The following is a 27818-nucleotide window of genomic DNA, read 5'->3' as shown; positions in this document are numbered from 1 at the left end:
GCCGGATCTCCCACCTGATCCTCTGGCTTCCAGGGGCCTGTGCAGCTCTCGGGGCTCCGGGGCCAAGGCCTCCTCTGGGGGAGGCCAGCCAGAGGCTTTGCCTGCTTTCCCTCCTGCTCGGTAGCCCTGGGCTCGTTTCTCAGCAGGGGGCCCTGGGCTCTGGGCTTCTGCCACCAGCTCCACACCAGTCTGGGCATCCTGGCCTGGGGTGGGGAGGACCCTTGGGTTAGCTGGCCCTGCCATTGCCCACCCTCACATCAGATGGGGTCTCCATGCTTGGTAAATATTTGTAGGATGAAGAGACGGGCAGGGGTGTGTACTGTGTGCACTCTTATCTGTGGTGCTCTTCCTTTGTTCTGCCCAGCATTCCTGTTAGAAAGGCATTCTTGCTCACACTGACACACACGCACTCACAAACACAATATCCACACACACAAACACACATTCTTTCCACGTTGGGGGTCAGAGCTTTGCAGCACTACAGCTTTGCCAAAGTTGAGCAGTGACTTCTGTCCACGTCTGCCTGTCCCATGTGAGGCCACAGGCCGGATCTCAGGGACTCCGGTGAGGGGCACAAAGCCCCAAGCGGCAAAGATCTGGGCCCGTCCCACCCCCTGGTCCTTAGCCTCCTCCTTCCCGCCCTGTGGGGTCAGCCAAGTATACACAGCCCCCTCAGTGGCTGGCCGTGGAGAGGGAAGCCAGGCCCCAGGCACAGCTTTAGGCAGCCACCCCAGCCTGGCCCGACACCCACAGGGATCTTGTCCAGTGGCACAGCAGGCAGGGAGGGGGCCGAAAGCCTGGGAGCCTCTCAGTCAATCCAGGAGGACTTGTTGGAAGAGGAAGGCGGGGCAGTTCTATCCTTTCAGGCCTCAGGTGGGTCCCGGGCCTCCTGGTATTGTTAGCAGGAGCTGCAGTCAGGAGGGCTGCCCGGCCTGCAAGGACGCCCTCCTCTGTCCCCACATCCGCCTGCCTAGGTGAGCCTGGATGGGGAGGGCTGGCCCGGGCACTGGGGGCAGCTCTCTAAATAGAAGAGGAGCTTGTCTCCCCGGCAACGTGAGCGTGTGGTCTCAGCCCCTGCGCCTCCGCGCTGCTCCCGGTGCTGCCTGAAGCCTCCCGCCGCCGAGTTCAGGTGTTGCCCGCCCTGGCCGGCCCGCGAGGTGAGGCCAGAGCTCCTTGCGCAGGCCCAGGCAGGGCATCGTCTTCAGGGAAGCCCGACAGGCCTGTGGCTCCGGAGCAGGGGCAGGGTTGGGGGGGCGGCAGGGGTGCAGAGCAGAGGTGGGGAGAGCGAGGTTAACTCCCCAGGACAGGAGCCTGCGAGGGTGGTGCGGCCTGTGGCGCTGGGGAAGGCGCTGCTCTCTGGCTGCCTTCCCTCGGTTTTTAAAATCTGCTTTCACTGACATCTTACAAGCCTGTGTGCTTGTGTCTGTCTGTCTGTCTGTGGCACATGCGTATCTCAGGGACAGCTGTGCTTGCAGGGCTTATGGGGGGTCCCCAGCACGGTTGCCCTGTGCTCCTGCCTGTGCTTCTTAGGAGAAGGGAGCAAGATGAGGGCAGCTTTCGCGTCTGGTAAGGAGCGCGTCCCCCGTGGGACCCAGTGAAAGGAGGGCCTGGCTTTGCTGGCTCAGAAGACCTGGTGGCCCCAGCTGCCCTCAGACTGGTCCAGAAACACGCAAATCCCAGCAAAGCTTCTGCTGTGCGATTGACTTACAAACAGGCCTGCCGGTCCGGACGGCTTGTGCACAGGAGCCTGCTGTTCCTGCAAAGCTGCATCAAGATGTCACTGAGCTGGGTTTTATTTTAGTCCCAAGCATTGTATCTGTTTAGCACCAATTCTGCATAATGCTGTGCGCGCCGGGTGAGCAGGCTGGTGGTGTCACTGCCTCCTGGAGGGGAGAAGCTCGGGGTGCCTCCAGGGCCTGCACCGCGGGCCCAGACTCGTCAGGGGCCAGAGCAATTCCTGAGGTCACAGAACACACCCGTGTTGCCTGATCCAGTCTCCACAATGTCCAGACCCTGGACTTCAGGTTGCCTTGAGTCAGCTCTCTGCCCCCCCCCACCTGCTGTGTCCCTCACCCCAATCCCCCACCCCGAGCATCTCCCCATGACTTACGGGGATGTGGAAGACAGGCTGTGGGATTTTAGAATGATTATAAAAGAGAAAAAACCACTTCAGCAGCTTTGGAATTTTTAATCATTTTTTGGCCTTGGTATAGGGTGAAATTTATCTTGATGCCCTTTTGGTGGAAAAGGTTTTTCCAGCAAATGAATAATGACACACAGAAGGTCAAAAGAAACGTGGCCTCCGCCTACAGCAGCACGTTTCTGGCTGTGAGTAACAGAAACCCAAGTTGAGTGAGCTCTGGCACGAGGGCCTGGGGCGGAAGCCTGGGCGGCCAGCCTGGACTCTGGGGCCTCCCAGACTGGGGGGGACACGGCTGTGGACCCCTGCCTGTGCCACAGGGAAGGACCCACTCACTTTCTCTTTCATCCCAAGTTTTAAAAGAAAACCCCAGGGAGGGGTGAGTGTGGGAGGTGCAGTTTGCAGGCCGAGGGCATGGCAGCCTGCTCTTCCCACCACCCAAACCCGCCGTGCGGAGCGCTCCAGTAGGCACGGAGCCCGCGGAGAAGGAGCGCTGAGGATCAAGCTGAAAAAGGAAACAGCCCCCTCATGGGAGGCAGGCGGTTCCCAGCCTTGTCCGAGCCTAGGTGTGACCTCTGAGCAGCAGGAAGGGGCTCTGGGGTGACTGCCACAGTTTGGGGGCCAGATGTGGAGGGAGAATGACTGTTAATCTGTTAAGGGCCTCTTCTTGTTGAGGAAGTGAAGATAAACTTTATGATCTAAGCACTCCAGGAAGCCCCTGCGTACGTGTTTGGAGGTTACGCTTGCACGACGAGCCCGCCCGCTGTTTTTGTAAACAAAATTTTATTGGGACACAGCCATGCCCGTGTGTTAATATTTTCTGTGACTGACCTGTCGTGGAAGCGGAGACTGTCTGGCCTGCATCTGCAAGGCCTCCAATATTTACCCTGCTGCTCTTTACAGAAAATGTTTGGGGATCCCCGGCCTGGAAAAATGAAAATAAAACATAACTGCCAGTCTAGTATAGAAAAAGAAGCTCTCACTAACAAAACAAAGAAATTCGAGTAATAGGCAAAGGAGGAGAAAAGAAAGAAACATGGAGTGAGAATCCAGCGAAACAGGAAGTGTGAACTCAAGATACCTGGTGATTCAAGACGACCTCTGGCTGGGAGTTTCGGGGGACCTCAGGAGGTAATACCCCCCCCCCCCACCGCTGGCTCAAGCAAATGTAAAGCCTCAGGAGAAACAGAGCCTGGTTGCAAGGATTTCTACAAAAATCCTCCACGGAAAAATGAGCCCTTCAGTCAAAAAGCACCGAGCAGAAGGGCTGAGACCCTGAGCCAGATTCAGCCCCTGGGGATCCCAGAGATGGCAGCCTGGAGGCCTGGCCACAAAATAATGGTGATCGATGGCTTTAAATAATAAGAGGCGAAATCAAAAATTGTGAAAAAAAGAAAAGTATTTTATATTTTATTGCAAGTAAAAAAATGATGCGGACTCGGGGGGAGAAACCCCAACCCAACCAACAGCACTTCAGTGGGAGTGTAATCGCAGCTGGAGAAAGGACTAGTCACCAAAGCCAGATGTGAAGAAATCACCCAGAACGCAACCCTGGAAAGAAGAGGAAGCTGTCGCGAGGATAAGAACATGGGGAAGGAGAAGGTGTGACGCTCGTCTAGTTTGAGTTCCAGAAAGAGAAGAGGAAAAAAGGCCACGGGCTGTGTTGGAGGAGATATCTGCTGGGAATTTTCCAGAACTGATCAAAGACGTGGTGGAAAATTGGCAGGGCCCTTCCCCTGCGTCTCCCTGCTCAAGGGGTGCCGAGCCGGCTGAAGCCCATGCGGCTGGTGCTGCCTCCAGTTGGGCAGTGCACAGCCTGTGCTACTGAACGGGGCAACCAGCGCTTCCCAGGTTAGGGGACCCGGCCTTGCTAAGTAAGACCTGTTGGTGGGTCCCTCTGTGTCTTTCTCTCTCCTCCCTGCGGGGGCATGGCATCCCTCTCCAATACCTACATTTTGTTAGTTTTTCACTGGTTCACTTGTCCATGTAATTTTGGGGGTGCAGTTTCACACCTCCATGTGTACACACGCTTCACTCACCCTCCACAAGCCTCCCGTGTGGGGATCTTGTGGGGCGACGAAGGGAAGCTAATAGCTAGCACCCAAGACCCCGTTAGCCTGGAGGCCTGCCTGGTGCGGCCACACACTCATTCAGGGAGACCGTGGACTTCAGTTCCTTGTGCTGATCTATGTACACCGGCGGGGCCTTTGGACCCCGGATGCAGCTCAACCTGCCTGCGCCCTCATAAGCCGAGCACTCGAACCCACTTGTTGGTGGCCCAAGGCACCAGCTTGCTTGCTCACCCAAGGGCCCAGTTAAGCAAGCCCTGGACCAGCCAAGAAACTCTAGTCCGGTCCTGCCCTTGACTCACCGTGCAGCGGGAGAGTGACTCAGCCCCTCTGGGCTCTCACCTCCTGCCCAGGGCTGCTTCCGAGCACTGGCCTGTTAACAAGGTTATGGTGGAAGGCAAGGCGCCTGGGGCATCCAGAGGGGAGTAGCCATTCCAGGGCCGGCGGCATTGCTGTATCTCACTCAGGGCCGCTGGCCTCTCCAAGCCCACTGCACGGGAAGGGGCTGAGATGGCCCCAGATGACCAACCAGCCCCATGGAGATGGCCACCCTCCGTCGGCTGAGGCTGTGCCCTTGCACACTCTCGGGTGGGGGGTGAGTCCAGTTCGGTGCACCCACAGTCTGAGTCACAGACGCTTACCCTGGCACTCAGCAGGGAGGGCGCGCTGTTCTTGGAGAAGCTGTCATTTGCTCTGCGGAGCAGCTAACAGAGCAGTTTGTAATTAGCATGTTGGCTGCTTAGCGGTGTTATCTGCCTGCAGCAGGGTTTCTTGAACATTTGCCAGGCACACCTTCTTGAGTCCCTACTAAGCGCCAGGCCCCACTCCCCAGCGCCTGCTGAGAATGGAAAGAGGAATAGGACAAATGTGCTGTCGTCATGTCTGCCTGGCGCCTCCCCAGGCCAGAGAGAGCCAAGCAAGGAGCCAGCCTGGGTCCTGCATGGGGAGGCAGCATGCAAGCGAGGCAGATTGTTCTGAAATGGGGCGAGCCCTAGGCTGGAACCAGGCAGGAGGGGCTTCTCCGCAGCCCAGGTGTGGACTGAGCCTGGGATGACGACCGGGAGCTGGCTGTGCCAAGGCCCTGGGGCAGCAACCAACAACAAGAAGGGGAACTGGCCTGGTGTCTTGACAGAAGGGAGGCGCGGCAGCGTGGCCAGAGTGGCGCACAGGGCCCAGGTCCGAGGGACTCTCCCAGGCTCCAACTCTGGAAGGTGGAGGTAACTAGGCGGTGGAGGGAGGCTCAGAGCAGGGGTGGGGAGGGAGGGCAGAGGAGGAGGCCCAGGCCCAGCCCCTATGCTCCGGGACTCTGGATTCCACTCTCGGGCCCCACCAGGGAGGTGGTGGGTTTTTCTCTTAACTGCCATAAAACATCCACAAATGTACCACCTTAACCATGTTAAGCCTGGAGTTCTGGAGAATTAAGTCCTTCCTCTGTGCCGTCACCACCACCCTCCAGAATTGCTTCTTCTTCCCAAACAGAAGCTCTGCCCCCATTGACACTAACTCCCCTTGCCGCCCACCCCGGTCCCCCATGGCCCGCTGCTCCCTGTTACCCCCCTAAGTGGGACCGCACAGCTTTGTCCTGTGGCCGGCTCACTGAGAGACGTCCTCCGGGCCCTCCCCTGTTGTTGCCGGCGCCACAGTCTCCGTCCTTTTTAGGTCTGAGTAATCCTCTGTTGGGTCTTTGGGGGTCCTGTCCTCCCCAGCAGCCTAAGTTCCAGAGGGCTCTGCCCCGTCCCTGAGCCAGCACCAGCACAGAGGCTGTCTGCTCAGCCAGCCCGCTCTTGCTCTCGGATTAGGGCGGAAAAGTTCCAAGAGGCCCAAGTGTCAGATTTCCTGCCTGGAGGGGGGTTGGGTTGGGGGTGTTGAGACTAGAATTAAGGACCTTATTGATTGGGGTGTGGAGTTGAGATTCTAGCCTATTTGGGCAGATTTTCTTATGCTTATAAACCACCTGGGGAACTTGCTATAAGGAGGTCTGGTCTGCCCCTCGCCGCCTTTGGCCAGGCAGCCGGTCCTGGGCTAGAACCAACAAGTCTGCCATTTGACAGAATCGTCAATCTTTATTTCCAAAATCAATCAGAAGCATTAAAACAAAGTCAAACGATCATTCTTGATGGCGCCTGCGTGGGGTTATCCGCGGGCCGAGGTTTGGGCTGCCAGCGGCAGCCTTGGCACCCTCTGCTTGGCTGGGAAGGGTTGGCAGGGCTTTTAATCTGCTCTGCTGGGAAGGGGTGGTAGGGCTTTTAATTTCCCCGCGTGCCCATCTCCTCCCACCTTTTCCTGACAGGACTGGAGCTGACAGCCCCGGGGAGGGGTCTTAGAGAGGGGGTTCCCATCACCCTTGAGCCCGGGCCCGCTTTGCTCTCTGCACCATAGCGATGAACAGCCCTCCCGTCAGGCCCCTGGCTGCTGTTGGGGTCGGGTGTCAGAGATGAAGTGTGTTTTCCAAGGGTCTGACCCCGCCTGCCAGCCTGCAGCGGGCACCGAGAACCAAGGAGCCCTCTGTGGCTGCTGTCCGGGGGGGTCTGATGACCTGACTGAGCTCCACAGCGTCTTGGCTGTGACCCTGGCTGGACACGCAGGGCTCAGTGATGAGATTTAGCCTTGTCTGGGATTTTGGTGCTGCAGGGGTGCTCGGGCTTGGGGGCTGTGTGGGCCCCCCTGTGCAGATTGCAAATCAGGCCAGCATGGCCCCTGGGAAATCAGGCCCTCGTCCTTGTTGATACAGTGTGGGTGGGCCGGACAGGAGCATGGCTGCCCTTCCAGGTCCACCTCGTTGCAGAACCCAGTGTCTGACAGAGGGGGCTAACAGCCCTTCCTGCCCAGACTTTCTGTGGGGACATGCTTTGTTCCCCAGAGGGCTGAGAGGCCAAAGCGGGGTGTTAACTTTGTCCACACCCACCCTGGGACCTCCCCCACCCTACCCAGGCCTGAGGGCGCTGTGCCCAAGGCTCAGGAACTGCCTGGTGCCCTTCTGCCTGCTCCGGCAGCCCACCAACCCCTCCCATTCTCTGAGCCTGCCTCCCCAGATGCAGATGGTGGGTGCAGGTAGGGAGGTGCTGCCCCCCTGGGGGCCAAGCACTCCTCTCACTACCTGTGGGATGAAGTTCTTTGCATATTATCCACATCAGCCCCCTAAAAGGCAGGTGGTGGGTTTGGGAAGCAGAGCGCAGAGAAGAGGGCTTTCCCAGAGGAGGAGGAGAGGCCTAAGGGAGCCAGAAGGGACAGTCCAGAAGCCCCAGACCCCAGGAGCTGCTGACCGTGGTCCTCTCCTCCCCGCGACCCCCGCCCCGCCCCCCCTTGGAAGCACTTGCCACAGCCTGGCTGAAGCAGCTTCCAGACCTAATGGCCAGAATACACTGAATCGGGTTTGGACAGATTCCATCCCCGTTGTTTCTGATCCGCCTCCCCCCTAAATTCCATCTGTGACGTCAAACCCTGGCTAATCATGGAAAACCAGATTAGGTCCCGCAAACTCAATTCTCCTGCTTCCCGCTCCCACCAGCGGGGCTCGCTGTGGCCTCCACACGCACCGTCTCACCTTGCACCCGCTGGCTCACCCGCTGCTCAGAGTCACATCCAACACCCACCCGTGCTCCCCACCGGCCCCCCAGCCCGACACCCCACTCCTTTGAGCTGTGCTGTTTCTGTCCCCTTGATGTGGCCTTGCCCCACAGTGCCTGGACGCCCCTGAAGACGCTTTGTGCCTCCTCAGGGAGGCCCTGAAGGTGTCCGTTTTGGGGGAGACCTGCCTTTGATTCCTTGGGTACACCCAGGTGTCAGCTGCAGGCCCATTTTCTCTGGTTCTCCCTGTGGGTTCTGGGGAGACAGATGTCTCCCAGAAGGAGCCCAGGGCCCGGGCACAGGCAGGATGTGGCCTGAGCCCGCATCTTGTCCAGGGCTGGCCTCCCCACCGCGGCCTCCCTGGTCGCAGTGCCAAGTGACCCCGACTCCAGCAAGGTTGGGCCCTGCTCTTTTTTTCAGACACCCATGCACATGGCGGCTGGGGCGCCTTCTCGGTGTGGATACGGCGGCTCTGGAGCCCAAGCTTTTCCTGGGACTAGGGCCAGGTGCTGCCTTCGAGGCCCCCTTGAGGGTCCGACCCACTGGCCCTGGAGAGGGTGATGTGGGTGGTTCTGTGGCCAGAGTCACCCAGCTCCTAGCCCAGCTCCCCTCCCAGAAGGGCTCCCGACACTTGTAGGTTTTTTTCTTCCCTCTCACGGTGCCAGGCCCTGAAAGCAGTGAAATAGAATCCCATCGAACCCTGCACAGCTGCAGCTAGGATGGAGCTGAAATGTGTGTCTGTCTCCCACTTGCCGCAGCTCAGCACTGGGGGTGGGGGCCAGGAGGTCAGGTCAGGCAGTGCACCAGCCACACAGCCACCTGCCTTCTCTCCCTGGGTGGGTCCAGCGCTTCCTGTGCCCTCTTGCTTCAGGCTCAGCCAGGAAGAAAGCAAGGGGGACCTGCCATGAGGCCACTTGTGTCCTTCCCGCGCTCTGGGTGCTGGGTCTAGTGTCGGCGCCTGTGTGGAACAACCCAGCATATCCTCCAAAGCTCCTGGTTTCTCCCTGAGTGCTGGTGGGAACTGGGCGAAGCATCCTCTGTGCTTTATTTAGCCCACCAGACTGCCCCAAGGGTGGGTGCTGTTCTCACTCCTATTTTGGGGAAGAGGAAATGAAAGATCAAAGAGATCAAGCAGTTTGCCCACAGGCACAGCTGGAAGGTGGCACTAGGTCTGGCTGTTGTGATCCCCACACTGCCCTATAAAGTGTATTTTAGAGAAAAGTGCAAGTAAAAGTTGCCCCCAATTCCAACAATTGAGATGCCCCACATCAGCTCCCGGTGTCCGTTATTCCAGGCACTGTGTACAAACAGACTTGGAATTAGGAAAGTGGATCATGCCCAACATGCGTTTTTAAAATAAAAATCAAATGGCATTTGTCTTGCATTTAGCCAAAGGCACATTGCCTATTTATATGAGTCTAAAATGAAATAGAAGGGAACCGCCGAACTTTAGAAAAACATTTCAACTTCAGTGTTCCTAAAAAGTTAAAATTAAGGGAGGAAAAGAGAAAACATTCTTTTTAAACAACTTGGTTGAGATAGTCACATACCATACAATTCACTCATGTAAAGCATATCGTTCCACAGGGTTGGGTAGATTCATCATTTTTTTAATTGTGGTAAATATACACCCCTATGATACAGAGAGATGTGATACTTGCCATTTTAGGCACTTTCAGCGTGCAGTTCCATGATATTTATACTTTTACAATATTGTGTAACTGTTGACTTGCCATTTCCAACGCTTTTTTGTCACTCAGATAGAAAGTTTGTAACCATTACACTGACTCTCCACAGCCCATCTCCCAGCCCTGGCAACCTCTAATTTGCTTTCAGAAAGAAAAATTTTTGAAAGATTGGAATCATAATTTTTTAACTAATAAACTTAATTTTAAAGATTTATTTATTTTTATAAAAGAGCTGGGGTACAGGTCAGAGGCGTGGGAGGGTGAGGGGATTCACCAGAGACAGAGCGGGGAACAGAACAGGGGGATCGACTGAAATATACTACTGAGGGGAGCAGCGGGGGAGACAGGAGAGGTCTGCCACACCATGTGGGAATCTCCCTGGCTGGCTGGGAATCGAACTGGCACTGCAGAGGCTGCAGACAGCTTCACAGCGCTGCGCTCAACCCGCTGTGCCACGGGGGAGGCCCTAAACTTAATTTTTGTAGAGAAGTTTTAGATTCACAGTTTCAGATGTTTTCCATCTACCCCCTGCTCAGCCTCCCCACCATCAGCATCCCCCACTGGATGGTACATTTGTATTAATGGATATACCTCCATTGGCACATTAGCACCTAAATCAGTAATTCGCCTTAGGATTCACTCTGGGTGTTTAGTGCTGTGTTCATCTCTGCAGGATCAGACCAACAGTTCCACCCTATACAAGAGTTGGGGTGTAGGCCAGTGGTGTGGAGAGGTGAGAGGATTTACCGGAGACAGAGTAGGGGGCAGAACAGGCAGATTGACAGAAACACACTGCTGAGGGGAGCAGCAGTCGAGACAGGAGAGGTCTGCTGTGCCATGTGGGTCAGCTCCCTGGCTGGGGTACTGCAGTGGCTGCTTCATAGTTCTGAGCCATAGAACTATGGCTTCATAGTTCTGAGACTTAACCCTTTGTGCCACCAGGGAAGCCCCCTTCCTCCATTTTTTAATCTACATAATGAGTCAACATCCATGCTATGGAAGTTGAAATTATCATCCAGCTCTGGGCTTCCACTCTCACTTTTTGATAACTCTATTATTAGTGTACATTGTTCAGGTTTTAATATTCTATTCAATAAACAGGAGTGCTACCATTTAAAAAATACTAATTCAGTCTTCAACATTCTCCATTGATGAATGTTGGATTTATCTTTTGGTTGGTTGGAAGTCAGCACCAGGTACCTTTGTTTCAGGACTTAGGGATGTCTGAGCCCCTGAATTCATGTGTCAGAATGTCTGTTAACTTTCTACTTGAAGGACAGTTTAGCTGGGTATAAATTGCTGGATCCTGGTTTCTTTCTCCCAGAACACTGTAGATACAGTTCCATTGTTTTCTGAAATTGTGTTGCTGTGGCGGGTTCTAATTCTCTTCCACCCACATCTCTGTGCCTCCTGGTTATAGGGTTCTTTCCTTGTCCTTTAGGTTTGGTAACTTTTTTTTTTTTTTTAAGATTATTTATTTATACAAGCACTGGGTACAGTCAGAAGCATGGGAGGGTGAGAGAATTCACCAGAGCCAGAGTGGGGAACAGAACAGGCAGAACAACGAAATACACTGCTGAGGGGAGCAGTGGGCGCGGCAGGAGAGGTCTGTCGCGCCATGTGGGACCCTCGCTGGCGGCCGGGGATTGATCCGGCGCTGTAGAGGCTGCGGGCAGCTTCACAGCCCAGGGCTTAACTGTTGCACCACCAGGGGAGGCCCTAGGTTTGGTAACTTTTGAAGGATGATCTTTGTGTGGATTACACCAACAAGCTTTTCTGGGCCACAGAAGGGCAGTTAGTCTGTAGAGTCAAGTCTTTTATTGGAGGTGATTTGTTTCAGTGTGTATTTGAATACTTACCCCAGCCATTTTCTGTTATTCTTTTTCTTCAGTAATCACCAATTGTGTACATGTTGTGTTTCCTTTTACCTCCCAAATCTGCCTCATGTCTTGTGAGTGTCCTCCTTTTAATTTTGTGTGATTTCCTCAAACCCACACACCACATCTCTAGTGGCTTATTTATTCATGGCTGATAACATGGCTTTTAAGAAATATCTGTGATGTGTTTTTTTTTTTTCCAATTCTTCCCCAGAGCGCTACTGACTTACTTTTCACCTTTAATTTTTTCTGTTGTCAAATCATCTTTTAAAAATTTCTGTCTCCTCCCAACCCCTCTGCTCCCACCAGTGTTTCAGAGATTCTAGTTGTCAGCTTCTCTGTGTCTGTGGAGAACTGTTTTCTGAAGTCTTTCTCTGGCCATTTCCTCTTGTGATGCATTTGCCTTACACCCTTAATGCCCAGGACCCTTGTGGGTTCCTTTCTGATTACTCATCTTTAGCTGCCTTCTCAGGAGCAGGGTGTAGAGTGCGGGGAGGCGCCTGGAGCAGCCTGCAGCTGCGGTCTGGGCTGGCTTACTGTCAGAAGTCTCTTCCCAGAGCTGCTATTTCATCTCGGTTGGGTCTCAGGGCTCCTGAGGTCATTTTGGCTCAAAGCCAAAGTCCTCAGGTCATTTACTCTCTATTATGGCTAACCCCTAGTCGCTCCTCCCTCCCAAGACCCACTCTACTCCCGGCATCTGTCTTAGAAATGGCGGGTTGGGTGATGCTTCCCCGGCTCTCACCCCTCTTCCATTGCACAGTGTAAGCTCCTGTCTCTGCGGGTCCTATGTGGCACACGGCAGCGCTAGTTCCATTGGCCCCGAGCTCGGACTCACCTAAATGCGCATGGACTGGGGTCAGTACCTTCTCCCAATGAAATAATGAACAGTAATCAGAATGAACAATCCACAATTACCTGCAGCAGCTGGGATGAGTCCGAGGAACATAATGCTGACCAAAGAAGCCGGAAGCAAAAGAACGTATGATTCCATAAGAAATTGCCTTGTCTGCAGGTCGCAGACAGTTGGGGATTGGCAGTTCATGGGTTTCAACCTAATATAAAGTGTGAAAACAGAAAAAGAGAGGACAGGGTTGCCCCTCCTTGGGGGGATGTGACTGGAAGGGCCACCAGGGGGACCCCACTTTGTGGCTTTTCTGTTTCCTGCTCTTTTCTGTTTCTTGCTGGTCGCATGGGTGAGCTGCCTATGTGAAAATGCATCCAACTTACGAGATGCACATTTTTTGGTAACATGTGAGACTCCAACAAAAAGTGAAAAAGTCATGAAGCTACATCTCTTCTCCCCAGGCATCCACAGCTCTTGCTTTCATCCTCTGACTGGTGGGAATTGACAGGGGACTGGGGTGGCGGGGTGGGGGGTGTTGCGGGTCCCGGCAGGCTCCCTTCTCCGTTGTGTCTTGGGGAAGTGGTGATATCCTCTTTTCATCAGCCACAGTGGCTTTATCTTCAGTGGGTTTGTATTGGGCTAGGGTTAGGGTTATGCTCCCGCCTACTACCCTCAACCGGAAGTCAGGATAGAGTGGTGTGGCTCGAAAGAAACAGCCTGACTTCCTTTCTTAACTAAAGCAAATGCTCGTATGGGACCAGGTGAGACACTGCTGGCCTGGCAGCCTGATCTCCTTGGAGGGCAACACCCAGTGCCTGGCACCGAAAGACCACTCATGTCGGTCTCCCCATCTCCACCCCAAAGGCTTGTGGGCGTGGGAAGCTGTCAGCCTTTCCCTGGGGCTGCTTGATGGACAGTGTTTGTTTCCGAGTGGAAATGCAGATTGAGGCTTGTTCTTGTGGTCACGCCTTGCCAGGTGGGTGACAGAGCTGACCCGGAAGCCAGCAAACTAACCTGAGTTCCTGTGCAGCTGGGTTGCGGGGAATGGCCCCGTCCCGGGCTGCTGGGAGCTTCGGTGTGCCAGCCCCCTTTCCTGGGACACCCCACAGGGGCCTCTGACCCATATAGGCACCATCCCTGCTCTCTGTCTCATCCCCCCAGGTGTTTATTAAGAATTTCTTCTGGCCCCATTTCTGATTGTCTCGAGTCTGGAATGAACACTTGCCAGAACCTTCTTAGGTACTCAGTGATACCCCAGTGCGGTGCTGCTTGGCCTGTACAGTGGCACCCTGGCTCTGGTGTGGGGGACACCCTGTCGTGGCATCCTGCCCCTGGTCACTCTGCTGTCCCTCCAGCCGTCTTTCTAAATCTGCCACTGCCCATTTTGGAAGACTTCACTCAGCTTCCAGTAACTCTGGGGGTGATGCCAAATACATTGACATCACGGCCCCATCACCCAGGGCCAGGCTTGAGGGTGGGGTTCTTTACTAGAGCCTGACTCTGTGGCCTCCTTCAGGCACAGCTTATGTGTTGTGTTGTTTTGTTAATTTGATTGCCTTAGGTGCAAATCTTCATCAAATAGCCTCTTCCATGAGGCTGCGTGGGTGAACTGTGCGCTTATTTTAAATCGCTTTATGCATCCCCCCTCCCCTGCGTGGGCAGCCACCACTTACCTCTCCCACCTCCAAGACCTGACCTGGGGTCAGCATTGGTCTGCATCGGGAACAGCTAGTGCTGGACTGAACTAGAATCCTCTTTGGGCTCGGCCTGCTTTCTCATCACCAGCCACTGCCTCCCTGCAGTCGCTGGCTTGGGGCGGTGAGCCGCAGGTGCAACTGGAGCCTGTGCTCTTGCGTCTCGGGCTCACGACCCGCTCCCGCGACCCGCTCCCGTGCCGGCTGGCTGGCAGGGCAGGGGCCTTTATTTCCCTGTGGCTGTTGAGCAGTTCTCCTGCGTCCTCCACAAGATTGCTTGGCAACCAGGAAGGTGGACGCTGGGAGGTGAGGGAGCTCCCGGGGTGTCGGCGCGGGGCTTCCTGCCTGGGGCCCCAGCTGTGAGCTGTTGCACCCCACCAGCCTTTGCAGAAAGTGACTCCCGGCTTCTCTCTCCCCAGGGGTCCTTGGTGAACTTTGGCATGGTGGTTTAAGGAGCCTCTCCTAGACGTTCCAAGGTGCAGTTCCCCATCGACGGGAAGGCTCGGACTCCAAGATGATCGTGAAGGAGTACCGGATCCCTCTGCCGATGACCGTGGAGGAGTACCGCATTGCCCAGCTCTACATGATACAGGTGGGTGGCGGTGCCCAGAGGGCCCCCGGGGTGTCTGACCCTCAGCCCGCGACGGCAGTGGCCCTGCCTCTCCCGCACGCTGTTCACGGCGCCCGCAGTCCCGCCACTCTCGGCATTTCACGCTGCTCCAGACATGTCCTCATGTTTAATCAGCTCAGGCTACCGTGACAAAATGCCCAGATGGGGCAGCTTAAACAACAGCTTTTATTTCTCACAGTTCTCCAGCCCAGACGTCCAAGATCAAGGTGCCTGTGGATTTGGGTCCCTGCTTGGCCTCTTCCCGCGTGCGGCGGCCGCCAAGGGACACCTTGTCAGTGTCCTCATGTGGGGGGTGCCAGGGGCTCTCTGGGGTGTCTTTGGGAAAGGGCACTGATCTTGTTGTGAAGCCCCCTGACCCCATGACCTGATCACCCCTGAGGGCCCGACCTTTCATCATTGGGGTTAGGGCTTCAGTTTGGGGGGGAAACAAGCATTTAGTCCACAGCACCCCCATCAGCCGGGCAAGAGGGTGGGAGGCGGCGGAGTCTGGGACTAGCCCAGGGTGCACAGGCTGGCTCGCGTGCCCGTCCGAGCTGCCCCGAGCTGCCCGTGGAATTGCTGTGTCAGCCATGCGACTCGTTCACAGAGTTAGACGCGAGTTTGAGGTGACAGGCCAGAGAACACCCCCACCCCCCGGACATTGCCGGCCCCCCTGCTCGGTGTCCGACTCCCTTGAAGCATGGAGTTGGAGCCCCTGGGTCCCCAGAACCCAGGCCCAGACGTGACCGCGGCGCGCCTGCTGGGGCCCTGCTCCTGAGCCCCTCCCGCTTCCCTGGCGGCTTCTTGCCCCTGCGGGCACCCAGCCCTTTGCCTGTCGGCAGCTGTCTCTGCTGGAAGATGGAGGACGAGCCTGCCCCGGCCTCCCTGCCCCTCTGGGCTGGCCCAGGCACGCCCCACCTGGCTGCCTGGGCCTCCATCTTCACACTGGGTTTGCTCAAGGGGCTCCCACCCTTCAGCTGGGGCTAGGAGTTAGTTCCTTGCTCCCCATGGAGCCCGGACCCGCCCCACCCCACCCCCTTCTGGGAGGGGCTCAGCGAGGTGGGAGAATTGAAACCCCCTCCCTGCGGCAGGGGCTTGGCTGGGAAGAGAACAGAAGGCGAGCCCAGCCTCTCCTGGGCTGTTTGCTCCGAGCACCTTCCAAAGCGCCACTCGACTCCCTCTTGAACCACTTACCCTGTAATTACTCCTGAAGAGCGGGGAGCTTCCAGCAGCCCCGGCTCTGAGTGCGCTCGGGAAACCGCTCTACCCTCAAGGATCAAGCTGAGTAGCTGCGGGTCCTGTGGCTTCTTGATCCCCCCACAAGCCGGGATGCCCCGCCCTGGGGCAGCTCCCACTTGTGTTCGAGGCCGGGCGTCCGGGTCCACGGGGCCTGGCGTGCGGCTTCTAGGGTCTCCGGAGCTTTTTTGAAGCATATTTTGAGGGTTTTTTCTTTCTTTAATGTCAATCCTTGTGACTCTGACTGACGTAAAACATCCCCCGTCTCCCTAGGGTGCCAGTTCCAGGCAGCCCTGCCCATCATCTTTGAGGAGGGGCTCTGGGAGCTGACCCTGTCCCCTGGGCTGGTGGCCGCATGGACACCATCTCCAGTTGTCCCCGCAGCTCACTGCCCAAGCGCCGGCTCGGTCTGCTCACTGCCCACTGGGCTCGTTTCCGCTGCCCTGAGCTTCTGGGTCTTTCCTGAGCTCCTTCTGGGTGACTGTGTGTGTGTGTGTGTGTGTGTGTGTGCGTGCGCACGCGCGCGTCTGCTTCCTTGTGACAATCTTGAATCCGGTCCCCCTGGGAAGGGCATTCTGTTGGGAGGGGCGCGGTGGGGAGGCAGACTCAGCTCAGAGCATCAGGACCAGCTTCTTGGGGAAGGGAGGGTATGGTTGGAGTGCTCTGCTGGGCCAGGGGCACTTCTGCCTGGCGGGCAGCAGGGAGCCAGAGCGGCCATGAGCAGGTCCGTTTCCCCAAGTAGAAGAAAACCTGCCGGCCTGGGCGAAGGGAGCAGTGGGCAGCAGAGGGGGAATGGACGTGCCTCTCGCCTCCCCAGGCGCTGTGATTCCCCGTGTCCTTGCAGGCACTGTCTCCGGGCTGGGGTTCTGTGCTGTGTATCCCCACGGCTCCTTATCAGGGCCCCTCACCAAGAAGCGCCCCGAGTGCTGGGAGTCCCTGCAGCCAACCCCCACCACGCTGAGGCTCAGCATAGGCAGCTTGAGGCCTGCGTCCAGCACCCCATCCCCCCCCGGCCCCGCCCAGCACCCGCTGCCCGTGTGCCAGAATCTGGAAGCAGCTCTGTCTGCACTGGGGGTTTGCGCTCCTTTGTTGAGTGTTTTGTTGTTGTTTGGATTGAGGTGAAATTCGCATAAACGTAACCATTTCAAAGTGAGCAACTGAACTGAATGGCGTTTAGTGCATCGATCAGGTTCAATCAGGCTCTGGAGCATCCTCATCACCCCAGACAGGCCCCACACGCGGCAGTACCCACTCCGGCTTCTGCGCCCCCGCGCATGGCCACCGCCCATCTGCCTCTGCCTCTGGACGTTTCCTGGAAGTGACACGATACCACACGTGTCCCTCTTGTCCGGCCCTTTTCACCCAGTGGTCTGAGTCTGGGGTTTGCCCGATTTCAGTGGGTCCGCGCTCCCTTGTACCGGGCTGACTGCGCCCTCATCCGCTCACCTGCGGGTCCACATTGGGGATGACATCTGCAGGCGAGTATCTGTCTGAGTCCCCCGTCTCAGTTTACCCCCAGAAGTGGGGTTCAACTTTTTGAAGGAGCCAGCAGACTGTTGTCCCCAGCCCCCTGCTCCACCTCCCCTACAGGTAAGCACACATATGCACACCCCTGCACGCATGTACGTGCACACATGTGTGCGCACCCAGTTCTCATCCACCCTAGAGAGGCCATAGCGCCCGAGGGCGAGCTTGACACAGGCTCGGCCCCTTCCTCGAGCTGGATGCCCCAGCACGCGAGGCCACCTCCCAGGCCTCCTGGGCCGCACAGGGGCTGCCCTTACCTGTGGCCTCACCAGGAGCTGGGGGGAGGCCCAAGCCTCCAGGTGACAAAAGCCCTGTAGGCCCCTGTGAAGGAGCCAGTGCCCCTCCAGGAGTTCTGCCAGTGTAGCAGGGGCCCTGGGGTGAGTGTGCTGTCTGGGCTGGCCTGGCCTGCGTGTGGGCAGCGTGGAGCTGGCAGAGGAGTTCTGCTGGGAGCCCTCGGGTTCAGCTCTGCCTTCTGCCAGCCACGCACAGCCTGGCTAGAGAGGGAGGCTGCCTGGAGCCTCGGCCCCTGGAGCGCTCTCCCTGCCTGCCCTGCGGCCCTGAGGGCTCTGCACTTGCTGGCAGGTTTGAGGACACCCACTGTCAGCCTCAGAGGTGGGGGTGATGTGGCAGGCAGATGTTAGGTCAGGGAGAGAGGTGGTGTTTGGAAGCATTCTGGGGGGAAGTGTTTGTGAAGTGTGGAGGCTGGAGAGGCAAGCTCAGCCAGTTTGGATTTGGGGCTCACCTGAGCCCTTTCTGTCACTGGGCCACCCACTATCAGCCCGATTGCCCTCTACAGGACTCTGCCCATCCCTGGGCTGGCAGGATGCCCCTCTCTCGTGGCATTTGCATGCTTCCCATCCCACTGCGCCCTCTGCCTCCCCAGGCACCCTCTGCTCCAGCTCTGGCGTTTGTCCTACCTGCTTCTGACCCCCGTTCCTGGGGCTCCTTCCGCCAGGACATGGAGCTGATGGGCAAGCACATTTTCCCCGCTGTGTGACAGTCTTGCTGGTGGGGACATGCATCACGCCCACCACTGGGCCTTCGCGTGTGTGGTCTGTCATATGTGGCCAACACAGCTGTCAGAACCCTGAGTGGAGGGCTGGCTTGCAGGGGTGAGTCCAGGGGGAGGTAGATGGGTGTCTGGCCCTGCACATAGGCCGGAGCAGCAAAGCTGGGGGTGGTGTTGACTGGGGCCTTGACCAGTGCCCAGGAGCTCATCCATTCCAAGCCGGGCCTCATGGGACAGCTGGTCCTTCCTGGAAGGCAGCTGCCCTTCATGGAAAGAAGAGCAAAACCTTAGTTCATGTCCCTCTGGTGGCCCTGACTCCTGGTCGAGCCACCTCCTGGTGAGGTTGTGAGTGAGATGGAGTGGGTGCCCCTTCAAAGCACTGCCTCCCTCCCCTGGCCAGCGCTCAGTGTCGGTGTTGTAAAGGTTTTGTTTTTTCTTTTTCAAAAGCCACTGTCCTGGCAGAGAGAGAGCTTTCCATCCCAGCAAATGCTGGCCCCTGGCTGCAGAGGCTGCATGGCCAGGACCCTGGACAGCTCTTGGTCTTGGCATCCTCTTCCTCGTCCAGTACCCCAGGCTAGGGCAGGCTGCTCTTCTGTCCACCCACCATCCCAGGCGCCCCTCCAGGTTTTGGTGGGTTCTAGCCTCATTGGGTCTATGCTTTCTCTGCATCTGAGGTGGTGGCTCAGGCCCCTCCCAAGCAGCCTCTGGCCCCAGGGAGAGGGTATGGGGACCCCCACCCAGCCCTTGCAGGCAAAGTGGCCAGGGGTCACAGGTCAAGCCTCGCCCTGGGTGTGTGAATCCAGGGACCTAGGCCTGTCCTCCTAGGCCTGTCCTCCTGCCGATCAGCCGTCTCCCGGGGAGGAATGCAGGCTGCTTACGGGCGTGGTCGGCAGGGACGGCAGGGGCTTCCGGTGTGGGCAGAGAGTCTGGGGAGATTAGAGAAGAGCTAGTGGTGTGACTGAGACCCGCAGCTGTGCCAGGGAGGCCCTCCCCCTTGGATGCCGTGGCCAGAGGGGAGCCGGCGGCCAGCCTCAGATGCCAGCTCCAAAGTTGAGGAAGGTGCCCAGGCTGGAGGTGACTGGTGACAGTTGGGACCGGAATCCACTTACTCATTTTTATTTTTAAATGTAACTAGTTTCTTTTGGAAGCAAGTAGGTACCTGTTTAAATGGGATGTAAAACTTGTTCACACCCTGTAGTCACCAGGATCCACATTCAAGTCGTGCGGGCCGGTGCTTACCCGGCTCCGTCTGCGCGAGCACCGCAGTGCCTGCCACGGGGAGCTTGGCCCTTGCACCCGGGGCCTCTATCTCCTGCCACCCCCACTGGTGATGCTGGACACCCCGGGGCCCCCAGCCTGACCTGTGCCTTAACCCTCACCAGCCCCACAGAGCTGTTGGTGGTGTCCTCAGTATAGATGAGAGCTCAAGGCTCAGAGACGTCAAGGGCCTGGCGGAGGACGCACAGCTGGTGCAGGGCTGCCGGGCTCCACCTGCAGAAACGGCTGTTGCCTCTTCCACCCAGCCCCTGCCTCCTCTGAAGTCACAGCTGTGAGGGTGGGAGCAGAGAGCCCAGGTTCTGACACCAAGATGCGGGCGGCCGGGCCGCGCTCCCCTGCAGGCTCCCTGGAGGTCCTTCCTGAGTCTCAGGTGCTGGGGGGCCTTGGCTTCCTCAGCTGTTGGCCGCTTCCCCCCACCTCAGCCTCCGGCTCCATGGGGCTGAGCCCCGTCTGCTTTCTCTCCTTCAGGCCGGCAGCTGTTGGGTTATGGCCCATCCCGCCCCAGGGTGAGCCTAATCACACCCCCGAGACCCTCTTTCCACACAGGCTCATGGTCTGAGGCTCCAGGTGCCACGAATGTAGGGGAGGCCCTTCAGCCCACTGTGCTTGGTAGACCAAAGCCCCCGTCCCCACATGTTCTAGAAACTGAAACCAGAAAGAAGTGACTTGCCCAGGTTGGGGGAGATCTGGCAACAGCCAGAGGGTTTCCCTTGAGCTCATGCTGTGAGCAGGGCGGGCCCTGAGTGCTGCCCTTCAGTGACCAGTCACCTAGGCCAAGGCACACTGTGCCCACCTCCCCATCTGCGCATCGGGTGCACACGGCAGTGCGCTTTTTCTCACTGCAGTGAGTGAAAGAGGAGGCCCCTGCAGCACGTAGCACGGCCTCTGCGAAGTAGAACTCATGTAAGACAGTGTCCAGGAAGAGATCACTGTTTGTTGCAGAGTTGGGGCCACATTCCAGGAGCTCCTTTCAAGAGGGTAGATGTCCCCGCTCTGACCCCATCTGTGGCCTCTACCCGGGTCTTGTTTGCTGAAGGGAATGGGGTTGCCCTTGGCCCGTGAGGATGGAGGGCGTCTTTGTGCCTGGGGCTCCGTGTGCGTGCTGCGGTGTGGGCCCCGGCGCCACCTGCTCTTCAGGAAGCTGACCGGAGATGGCCTTGGCGATGCCGTCACGTCACCATGGAAACAGATGCTGGCTTAGGTCACAGCACCTGAGCCTCGGGGTTTTCTGCATCAGCAGAAACCGGAGCTTTCGGGCCCTGGGAGGACATTTGTGAGTGGCAGAGAGACACAGGGTGCCCCAAGTGTCCCCCCCCCCCCGTCCAGGCAGTTCCCTTCCCACTGCCTCTAAATCTGAGTGCGCACACAAGGCAGGGTCAGGTTTTGTTTGTTCTGTTTTTCACCAGCTTTATTGAGATGGAAGTCACATACCACAGAATTCACACATTTAAAGTGTACGGTTTGGCAGTTTTTCGCATATTCATGGAGTTGTGAAACCTCCACCACAATTTAGAGCGTTTCCATCACCCCAAAAGATGTCACTCTCTAACTCCCCCATCCGCAAGCAACCCTTCATCTACTTTCTGACTCTGCCTTGGCCGTTCTGCCTCTGACTCCATTTGGGACATTTCACGCCAGCGGGCTCCCTCGGCACACGGTCCTCGGTGTCCGGCTCCCGGCACGCGCTCGAGGCCCATCCACGTGGGGCCTGTATCGCAGCTTCTTTCCTTGTTATGGCAGATTCCTGGCCCCTGGGTGGGTATCATTTATCTCTCAGTCCGTGGGTGTGTTTCACTGTGACTGATGCTGCTGTGGATTTCCGTGTTCAAGTTGCCGTGCACACCTGTGCTTTCGGTTTTGGGGGTGTACACCTGGGAGTGGAATGTCTGGGTCCCAAAGTAACTCTCCATTCCGCTTGTTCAAGAACTGCCAGACTCTTCCCCAGGGGACTGCCCCATGTCACGTTCCCACCAGCCGCGTCCGAGAGCAGCAGTTTCTCTGCATCCTCACCGCCACTCGTCACCACCCTTCCTTCCTAACCGCCTCGTGGGTGTGAAGTGTCTCAGTTTTGATATATGTTTCCCTCAGGGTTAGTGACAGTCAACTTCTTTTTATGTTTTATGCTTATTGGCCATTTATTTGTCTTCTTTGGAGAGATGTGCATTCAACCTGTTAACCGTTTTTGACTTAGGCTATTTCTTTCTTGGCTGTAAGAGTTTTTATATATTTCGGACACAAGACCCTTATCAGATATAGTATTTACACAAATCTCCCACTCTGGGGGTTGTCCTTTCGTTTTCTTGGTAGCCTCCTTTGATGCACAGAAGTTGTTTTGTTTCAATGAAGTCCAGTGCAGCAGTTTTTATTTTGGTTGCTTGTGCTTCTGGTTTCACATTTAAGAAACTGTTGTGAAATCTGAGATCATAAAGTTTGTCCCTGTGTTTTTTCCTAAGAGTTTGTTACTTTGTGCATTTGATCCATTTTGAGCTCATCTTTATATATGGTGTGAGGTAATGATCCAGTTTCACGCTTCAACATGTGGGTATTCACTTGTTCCAGCAGCACTTTTGGAAAGGCTGTTCATGTCTGTCCCCAACCCCTGCTACTACTGAATGGTCTTGACACCATTGTTAAAGACTGAAGATTAATGGACCATAAATACATAGGTTTATGTCTAGACCCTGGTCTCCGTTCCACAGAACTTTCTGTCCTAGGTCAGCTCTACACTGCTTTGTAGTAGTTAGTTTTGATATATGAGAGAGTGATTGCTCCAAGCTCGTTTTGTTTTTAGGTCATTTTATCTGTTTGAAATCCCTTACGATTTCCTATGAAGTTTAACATCAGTTTTTGCCTAAAAGGCCATTGGGCTTTTGATAGGAACTGCCTTGGATCAATAGATTGCTTCGGGGAATATTGACATCTTAATGATACTAACTTTCCTGTTGCGTGAACTCAATGTTGCATACTTTTCAACACACCAGTCTTTCACTGCCTTGGTTAAATTTATTCCTTGGTTCAATGTTTTGATGCTATTGTAAACAGGAATGATTTTTTAATTTCCTTTCTGCGTTGTTTGTTTCTGTGGGTTGGTTTTATATCTTGTGACTTTGCTGGATCTATTTATGAGGCCTAACACATTTTGGAGCGATTCTTTAGGCTTTTCTCTATATAAAATGATGTCATCTGCAGATTGTTTTACTTCTTCCCTTCCAATTTGGATGACTTTTTTTGAGAAGTGTTTTGAATTCTTTATTTGATAGTATATATAAATCACACTAAAGTGCCTATCATTAAGTAAAAGACAGTGTTTTAGATACAGGGAATTTGAATTAAGTTGACATCATTAAGATCAAAGATATGAAAATGGACATAGCTGGCTGGTCTTTAGCCCTTGCCTTTACCGAGCGAGTGAGTGCAGCTTGAAGCATGGGTGAGTCTTGCTCTACCCCATGAGACAGTGCAGGGATAGAATCCCATACGCAGTTATCTAAGTCTAAATATAAAGCTCCTTCTCCAGGTCTGGAGATGGCATTCCCAGCTCTGCCCAATGTTGCCAACCTCACCCAAACATATATTTAAAGTGATGGCACTTGGGCCTCCCTGGTGGCGCAAGGGGTTAAGTCTCAGCACTATGTAACTATCTGCAGCTGCTGCAGCATGAGTTCAATCCCCAACCAGGGAGCTACGCACATGGCGCAGCAGACCTCTCCTGTCTCTCTGCTGCTCCCCTCAGCAGTGTATTTCAGTACATCTGCTTGTTCTGCTTCCCGCTCTGTCTCTGATGAATCCTCTCACCCCCTACACCTCTGGCCTGCACCCCAGCTCTTGTATGCATAAATAAATAAAATAACCTTTAAAAAAAATAGACAACACTTGCTGAGCTGCAGTCACTGTCAGAATTCAAAACGCCTGTCCTGTTCATTCAACCACAAGACAATCTTCTTTAAACAAGGACTGTCCAGCAAAAAGAGTCTGTCAGCCACCTGGGGTCTGAATTCTGGTGAATGCGAGCCACTTTAACATGGCCCACCCGGAAGAGCCGGGAGGCATTTCTGTTTCGTAATAAATAAGGCAGAGCCAGCGGTTACGCATTAGTGGCTTTTTTGAGGTGAGCCGCCACCCTGGCCTTCCCGCCTTTCCCAGCTGAGATCCTTGCTGTCCCCGGGAGGTGCTGTTTTGGGACCTCCACACCTCATTGGTGCCTTTGTTCTCGTTGGCTGGATGCCTCTTGCCATCTCTCCTTGCCCAGTCCCTCTGGCTGGGGACTCCAGTGCAGTGGATAGGAGGGTGTCGGCGCCCCCTCTTCCTCCTGCTCCAGGGAACACACTCAGCCCGGGGCGGAAGGAGGGGATGCTGAGGCTTGGGGGGATCCCTTCAGCCTCCTGCAGAGGTGATGAGGAACGCAGAGCCTGGGTCTGGCCTTAGGGGTCCTGAAGGGACTGGGAGGGGAGGCTGGGAGGCCTCCTGCGCCCCTCTTCTGCGGGGCGCTCTGGCCCCTGCTCATGGAGGGCGCTTTTGTCCCGCAGAAGAAGAGCCGCAACGAGACGTTTGGCGAAGGCAGCGGCGTGGAGATCCTGGAGAACCGGCCGTACACCGACGGCCCCGGCGGCTCCGGGCAGTACACGCACAAGGTGTACCACGTGGGCATGCACATCCCCAGCTGGTTCCGCTCCATCCTGCCCAAGGCGGCCCTGCGCGTGGTGGAGGAGTCCTGGAACGCCTACCCCTATACCCGGACCAGGTGGCCGCCCCGCCCCGCCCGCGTCCCCGCGGGTGCCCGCACCGCCAAGTCCCGGGGTCAGGGCCGGGGCTCGGACATCGCCTGCCCCACCCGCCTCCTCCCATCTGGGCCCCGCCTGGACCCGGCCTTGCCCGCCTGCCCGCAGGCTCTGGCCCGGACGTCCCACACCACGCTCGCCAAGTGCAGGCCCTGACGCTGGTTTCCCCACAGGTTCACGTGCCCTTTCGTGGAGAAATTCTCCATCGACATCGAGACCTTTTATAAAACTGATGCTGGAGAAAACCCCGACGTGTTCAGCCTCTCTCCCGTGGAGAAGAGCCAGCTGACCATCGGTAACCGCGCGCCTCCATGCTCCCAGCGGGCTTCCCTGCCCGTGGGCCCCCCGGCCCTGCCCTGGGCTCCGGGCCTGGCAGGCTAGGAGAGGCTTTCCCCCCTGGACTCCCCTTGCTCTGCCCCTTCCAGGTGCCCCATCCCCAGAAAGCGCATGTGAGCTCAGGGGGTGTCTTAGGCTGGCTGCCCCAGGGGGTGCAGTGGACTCGTGGGTCCTGGTCGAGTGGTCTCCACTCTACTCCCCTCCCATTGACTGCCATGCTGGAAACAGACCCCCCCCTCCCTTTTTACATTTTCGAGAGAGGCCAGAAATCAGGATTTTCATGCAAAATTTCCCTCTACCTGAATGTTGGCAGTAATTAGTTCTTACAAACCTTTGCAAGGAAACGTGTGTCGGCTAAGCAAACACACCTGTGGGCCAGCTGTTTGTTGCCCCAGATCTGCAGCCGCTGGCTTCCAGGCTCACAGGGGTGGGCCGCTGGGGAGGCACCAGGTGCACGGCTGACCTTGGACAGCACCCCAGGCGCCTGAGGACACCCCACTCTGCCTCCCTCCTGCTGCAGCTTTGGAGCTTTCAGGCCTCCCAGGGGGTTGGAAGCTCTATTGCCAGGGCTGAGCCACTTAAATCCCAAAGCTCATTGTTTCATGTCTGGAGGCCAGAAGTCCAAGGTCAAAGTGCTGGCAAGTTGGCTCCTCTGGGGTCACTGAGGGGGACTCTGTTCCGTGCCCCTCTCCCAGCATCTGGGGGCTGGTGGCGACTTGGACCTTCCTTGGCTGTGGCTCCGCTCCCCAGGGACCTTGCCTCCCTCCTCACAGACCTTCCCTGGTGCCGTGGCCATGCTGGGCGCCCCCTTTTGTAGGCACAGCAGGCACGCGGGAGCCAGGTCCATCCCAGTGACCTCAATTCAGTTTATTGATTTGTTGAAGACCCTGTCTCCAAGTCAGCTCGCATTTTGAGAGGTGGGGGTCAGGACTCTAGCATATGAGTTTGGGGTGGCAGGGGGACAGTTTCTGCCCATACAGCATGCAACAGACCCCCCGCAGCTCTTGCCCGGCCAGCCCTGGCCCCAGCTTCCTAAGGCACATCCCGGTCTTGGTGGCCTGTCCCCTGCAAGCCCCACTCCAGGCTCGGTGCAGGCAGGCCAGGGCCTGGGGGCAACGTCCCCGCACGTCTGAAACAGGTGCTCTCTGAGCCACACGGCCTGTGCTAGGTTCCTTCACAACAAGGGTGTAACCGGCCCTGTCTGACACTCAGCCGGGTCAGGAGCAGGCACACAGGGCGGCTTCACTTCCTGGGGCAGGAAGCACGTGACCAGAGATGGCCTGGCCCAGGTCCTCCCCAGACGCCCGTCAGGTGCTGCCGCCCCCCGTCCTGGTTCCCACATACCCAGTTCTGTGGCCTCTGGGGCCCCTTGCAACCGGGTCCAGTGCCGGCCTGGCCCTCCAAGCCTGTCTTTCAGTCTCCTCCCTCTGTCTTGGAGGGTGTTCCTTGCAGGCCTGCACCCCTCACCCTGACCCCGGGAGTAGCTCTCCTCCCCTGCATCCTGCCCCTGCCCTCGCGTACACCCAGGCTGCCCCTGGCCCCCCCACCTCTCCGCAGGCGTCACCTTCTCCACCTCAAGGCTCTGCTCTGTAGCTGGAGCACCATCTCTTCTGGAAGCTCTTCCCAACCTCCACCCACTTCCCCCTTCCCCTCCTCAGTGGGAAGGAGGGTGATCTCCCCCATCCCCCTGCTTCCTCAGCACATCTCCCCATAACTTGCTTCGTGCACTGGAATGTACCAAACGGGGTTTGCCAAAACGACGTGAAAAGGCAACAAGGAAAGATGCAGGCCCCGCGGTCCGGGGATCAGGGGCAGAGTGGCCGGGAGCATCACCCTCAGCCCCGTGTCTGACCCAGAGCCCCACGAGGATGTGGGGTGGGGACACGGGGCGAGAGAGACGGGGTCGAGCAGGGGAGGCCACGGTCAGACAGTCGCCACTCGAGCATCTCCCTGCAGACCTGATCGACATCGTCAAGGATTCGGTGCCCCCCAATGAGTACAGGCCGGAGGAGGACCCCAAGCTGTTCCACTCAGTGAAGACGCAGCGGGGGCCCCTGTCGGACAACTGGATCGAGGAGTACAAGCAGCAGGTGTGCCCCCTCATGTGTGCCTACAAGCTGTGCAAGGTGGAATTCCGCTACTGGGGCATGCAGTCCAAGATCGAGCGCTTCATCCACGACACGGGTGAGCCCCCGCCCCCGCCCCACCTCTGCGGCCTGTCCTGTGCCCCCTGCTCCCAGGTCCTCCCCGAGCCTGCGTGCACTTGAGTGCTTGCAGCACCTGTGGCCCCTGAGATGTGAGGGGCCCGGCCCTGTGCAGACACTCCCGGCTCGTTTGTGTCTGCAACATGCAGCACCCACCTCCCAAGGGGGCCAGCCCCAGGGGCAGCTCCCTGCTGCTCACCAGGGTCTCCGCGCCCAGAGGCCCAGACCCCAGGCCCTGCCCCTCCCCTGTTGCACTGGGTGCTCCGAGGGCCACGTCTTGTACATCAAAGCGTCCTCACATCCTGCCGCCTGGCTGGAGCAGGTGACCAGGGAACAGGGGCCCAAGATGACTGGGGTTCCTGCCCGCAGGTGCTGACCCCAGATGCTCCCTCCCCTAGAGCCCTCAGCTCCGTGGCTTTGCCCAGGTCACAGCACGGGGAGCTGGATGGGGGCTGAGCACAGCTGCCCTGTTGGCTCTGCATGAGTCCGACAGCTCGCAATAAGCCGAGATGGTAGGAGTAGTGGTCGGAAGCCCGGCCTCACTCCAGGGCACCTGCTCCAGCCTCCCAGGGCATCTCATCAGTGAGGGCGCTGGCCAGCCCCAGGGTGCCAGGCCCAGCGCAGGCTGCAGGGCACACAGGCTGTCCTGGCTGAAGGCCAGCACCCCAGGAGTGGGTGAGCATAGTTTCCCTGGGAGCTGTAGCGTTAGCAAGGCCGGCTGGGGAGACAAATAGCCTGGGAGTGGGCACAGCTGACAGGGAGGGCTGTCAGAGAGACTAACCTGGGGCCAGGGAGTAGCCTGACCTCTGGGAGAAATCAGAAACCAGAAGATGGGAGCCTGGAGACCCCAGGACTTCCTTCTTAGCTTGGTTCCCTGGAGAAACTCAAAGGCACATTCTGGATTGTTCAGCAGATTTGTGCAAGCAAAGGAACAAACAAACAGTGAATGTGAGCCAAAGGC

The 27818-nt window shown here is 57.0% G+C and overlaps 1 protein-coding gene across 8 annotated transcripts in view; it reads left to right on the top strand.

The window, feature by feature from the left end:
• The window catches only part of PITPNM2 (phosphatidylinositol transfer protein membrane associated 2), a 108596-nt gene that overhangs the window by 64656 nt on the left and 16122 nt on the right, over positions 1-27818 (top strand). For all 8 annotated transcript variants that reach the window (XM_037511267.2, XM_037511269.2, XM_054695398.1 and 5 more), the window contains exons 2-5: positions 14299-14471; positions 24066-24280; positions 24491-24612; positions 26610-26837. In XM_037511267.2, the coding sequence (XP_037367164.1) occupies positions 14394-14471; positions 24066-24280; positions 24491-24612; positions 26610-26837 (643 nt within the window). In that variant the 5' untranslated portion in view covers positions 14299-14393. The remainder of the gene's footprint in view (positions 1-14298; positions 14472-24065; positions 24281-24490; positions 24613-26609; positions 26838-27818) is intronic.

The sequence above is a fragment of the Talpa occidentalis genome, unplaced genomic scaffold, assembly GCF_014898055.3.
Source record: "Talpa occidentalis isolate TD23 unplaced genomic scaffold, MPIMG_talOcc4v2.1 talOcc4.14, whole genome shotgun sequence".
NCBI lineage: Eukaryota > Metazoa > Chordata > Mammalia > Eulipotyphla > Talpidae > Talpa > Talpa occidentalis.
This window is presented reverse-complemented; position numbering and strand designations above follow the sequence as displayed.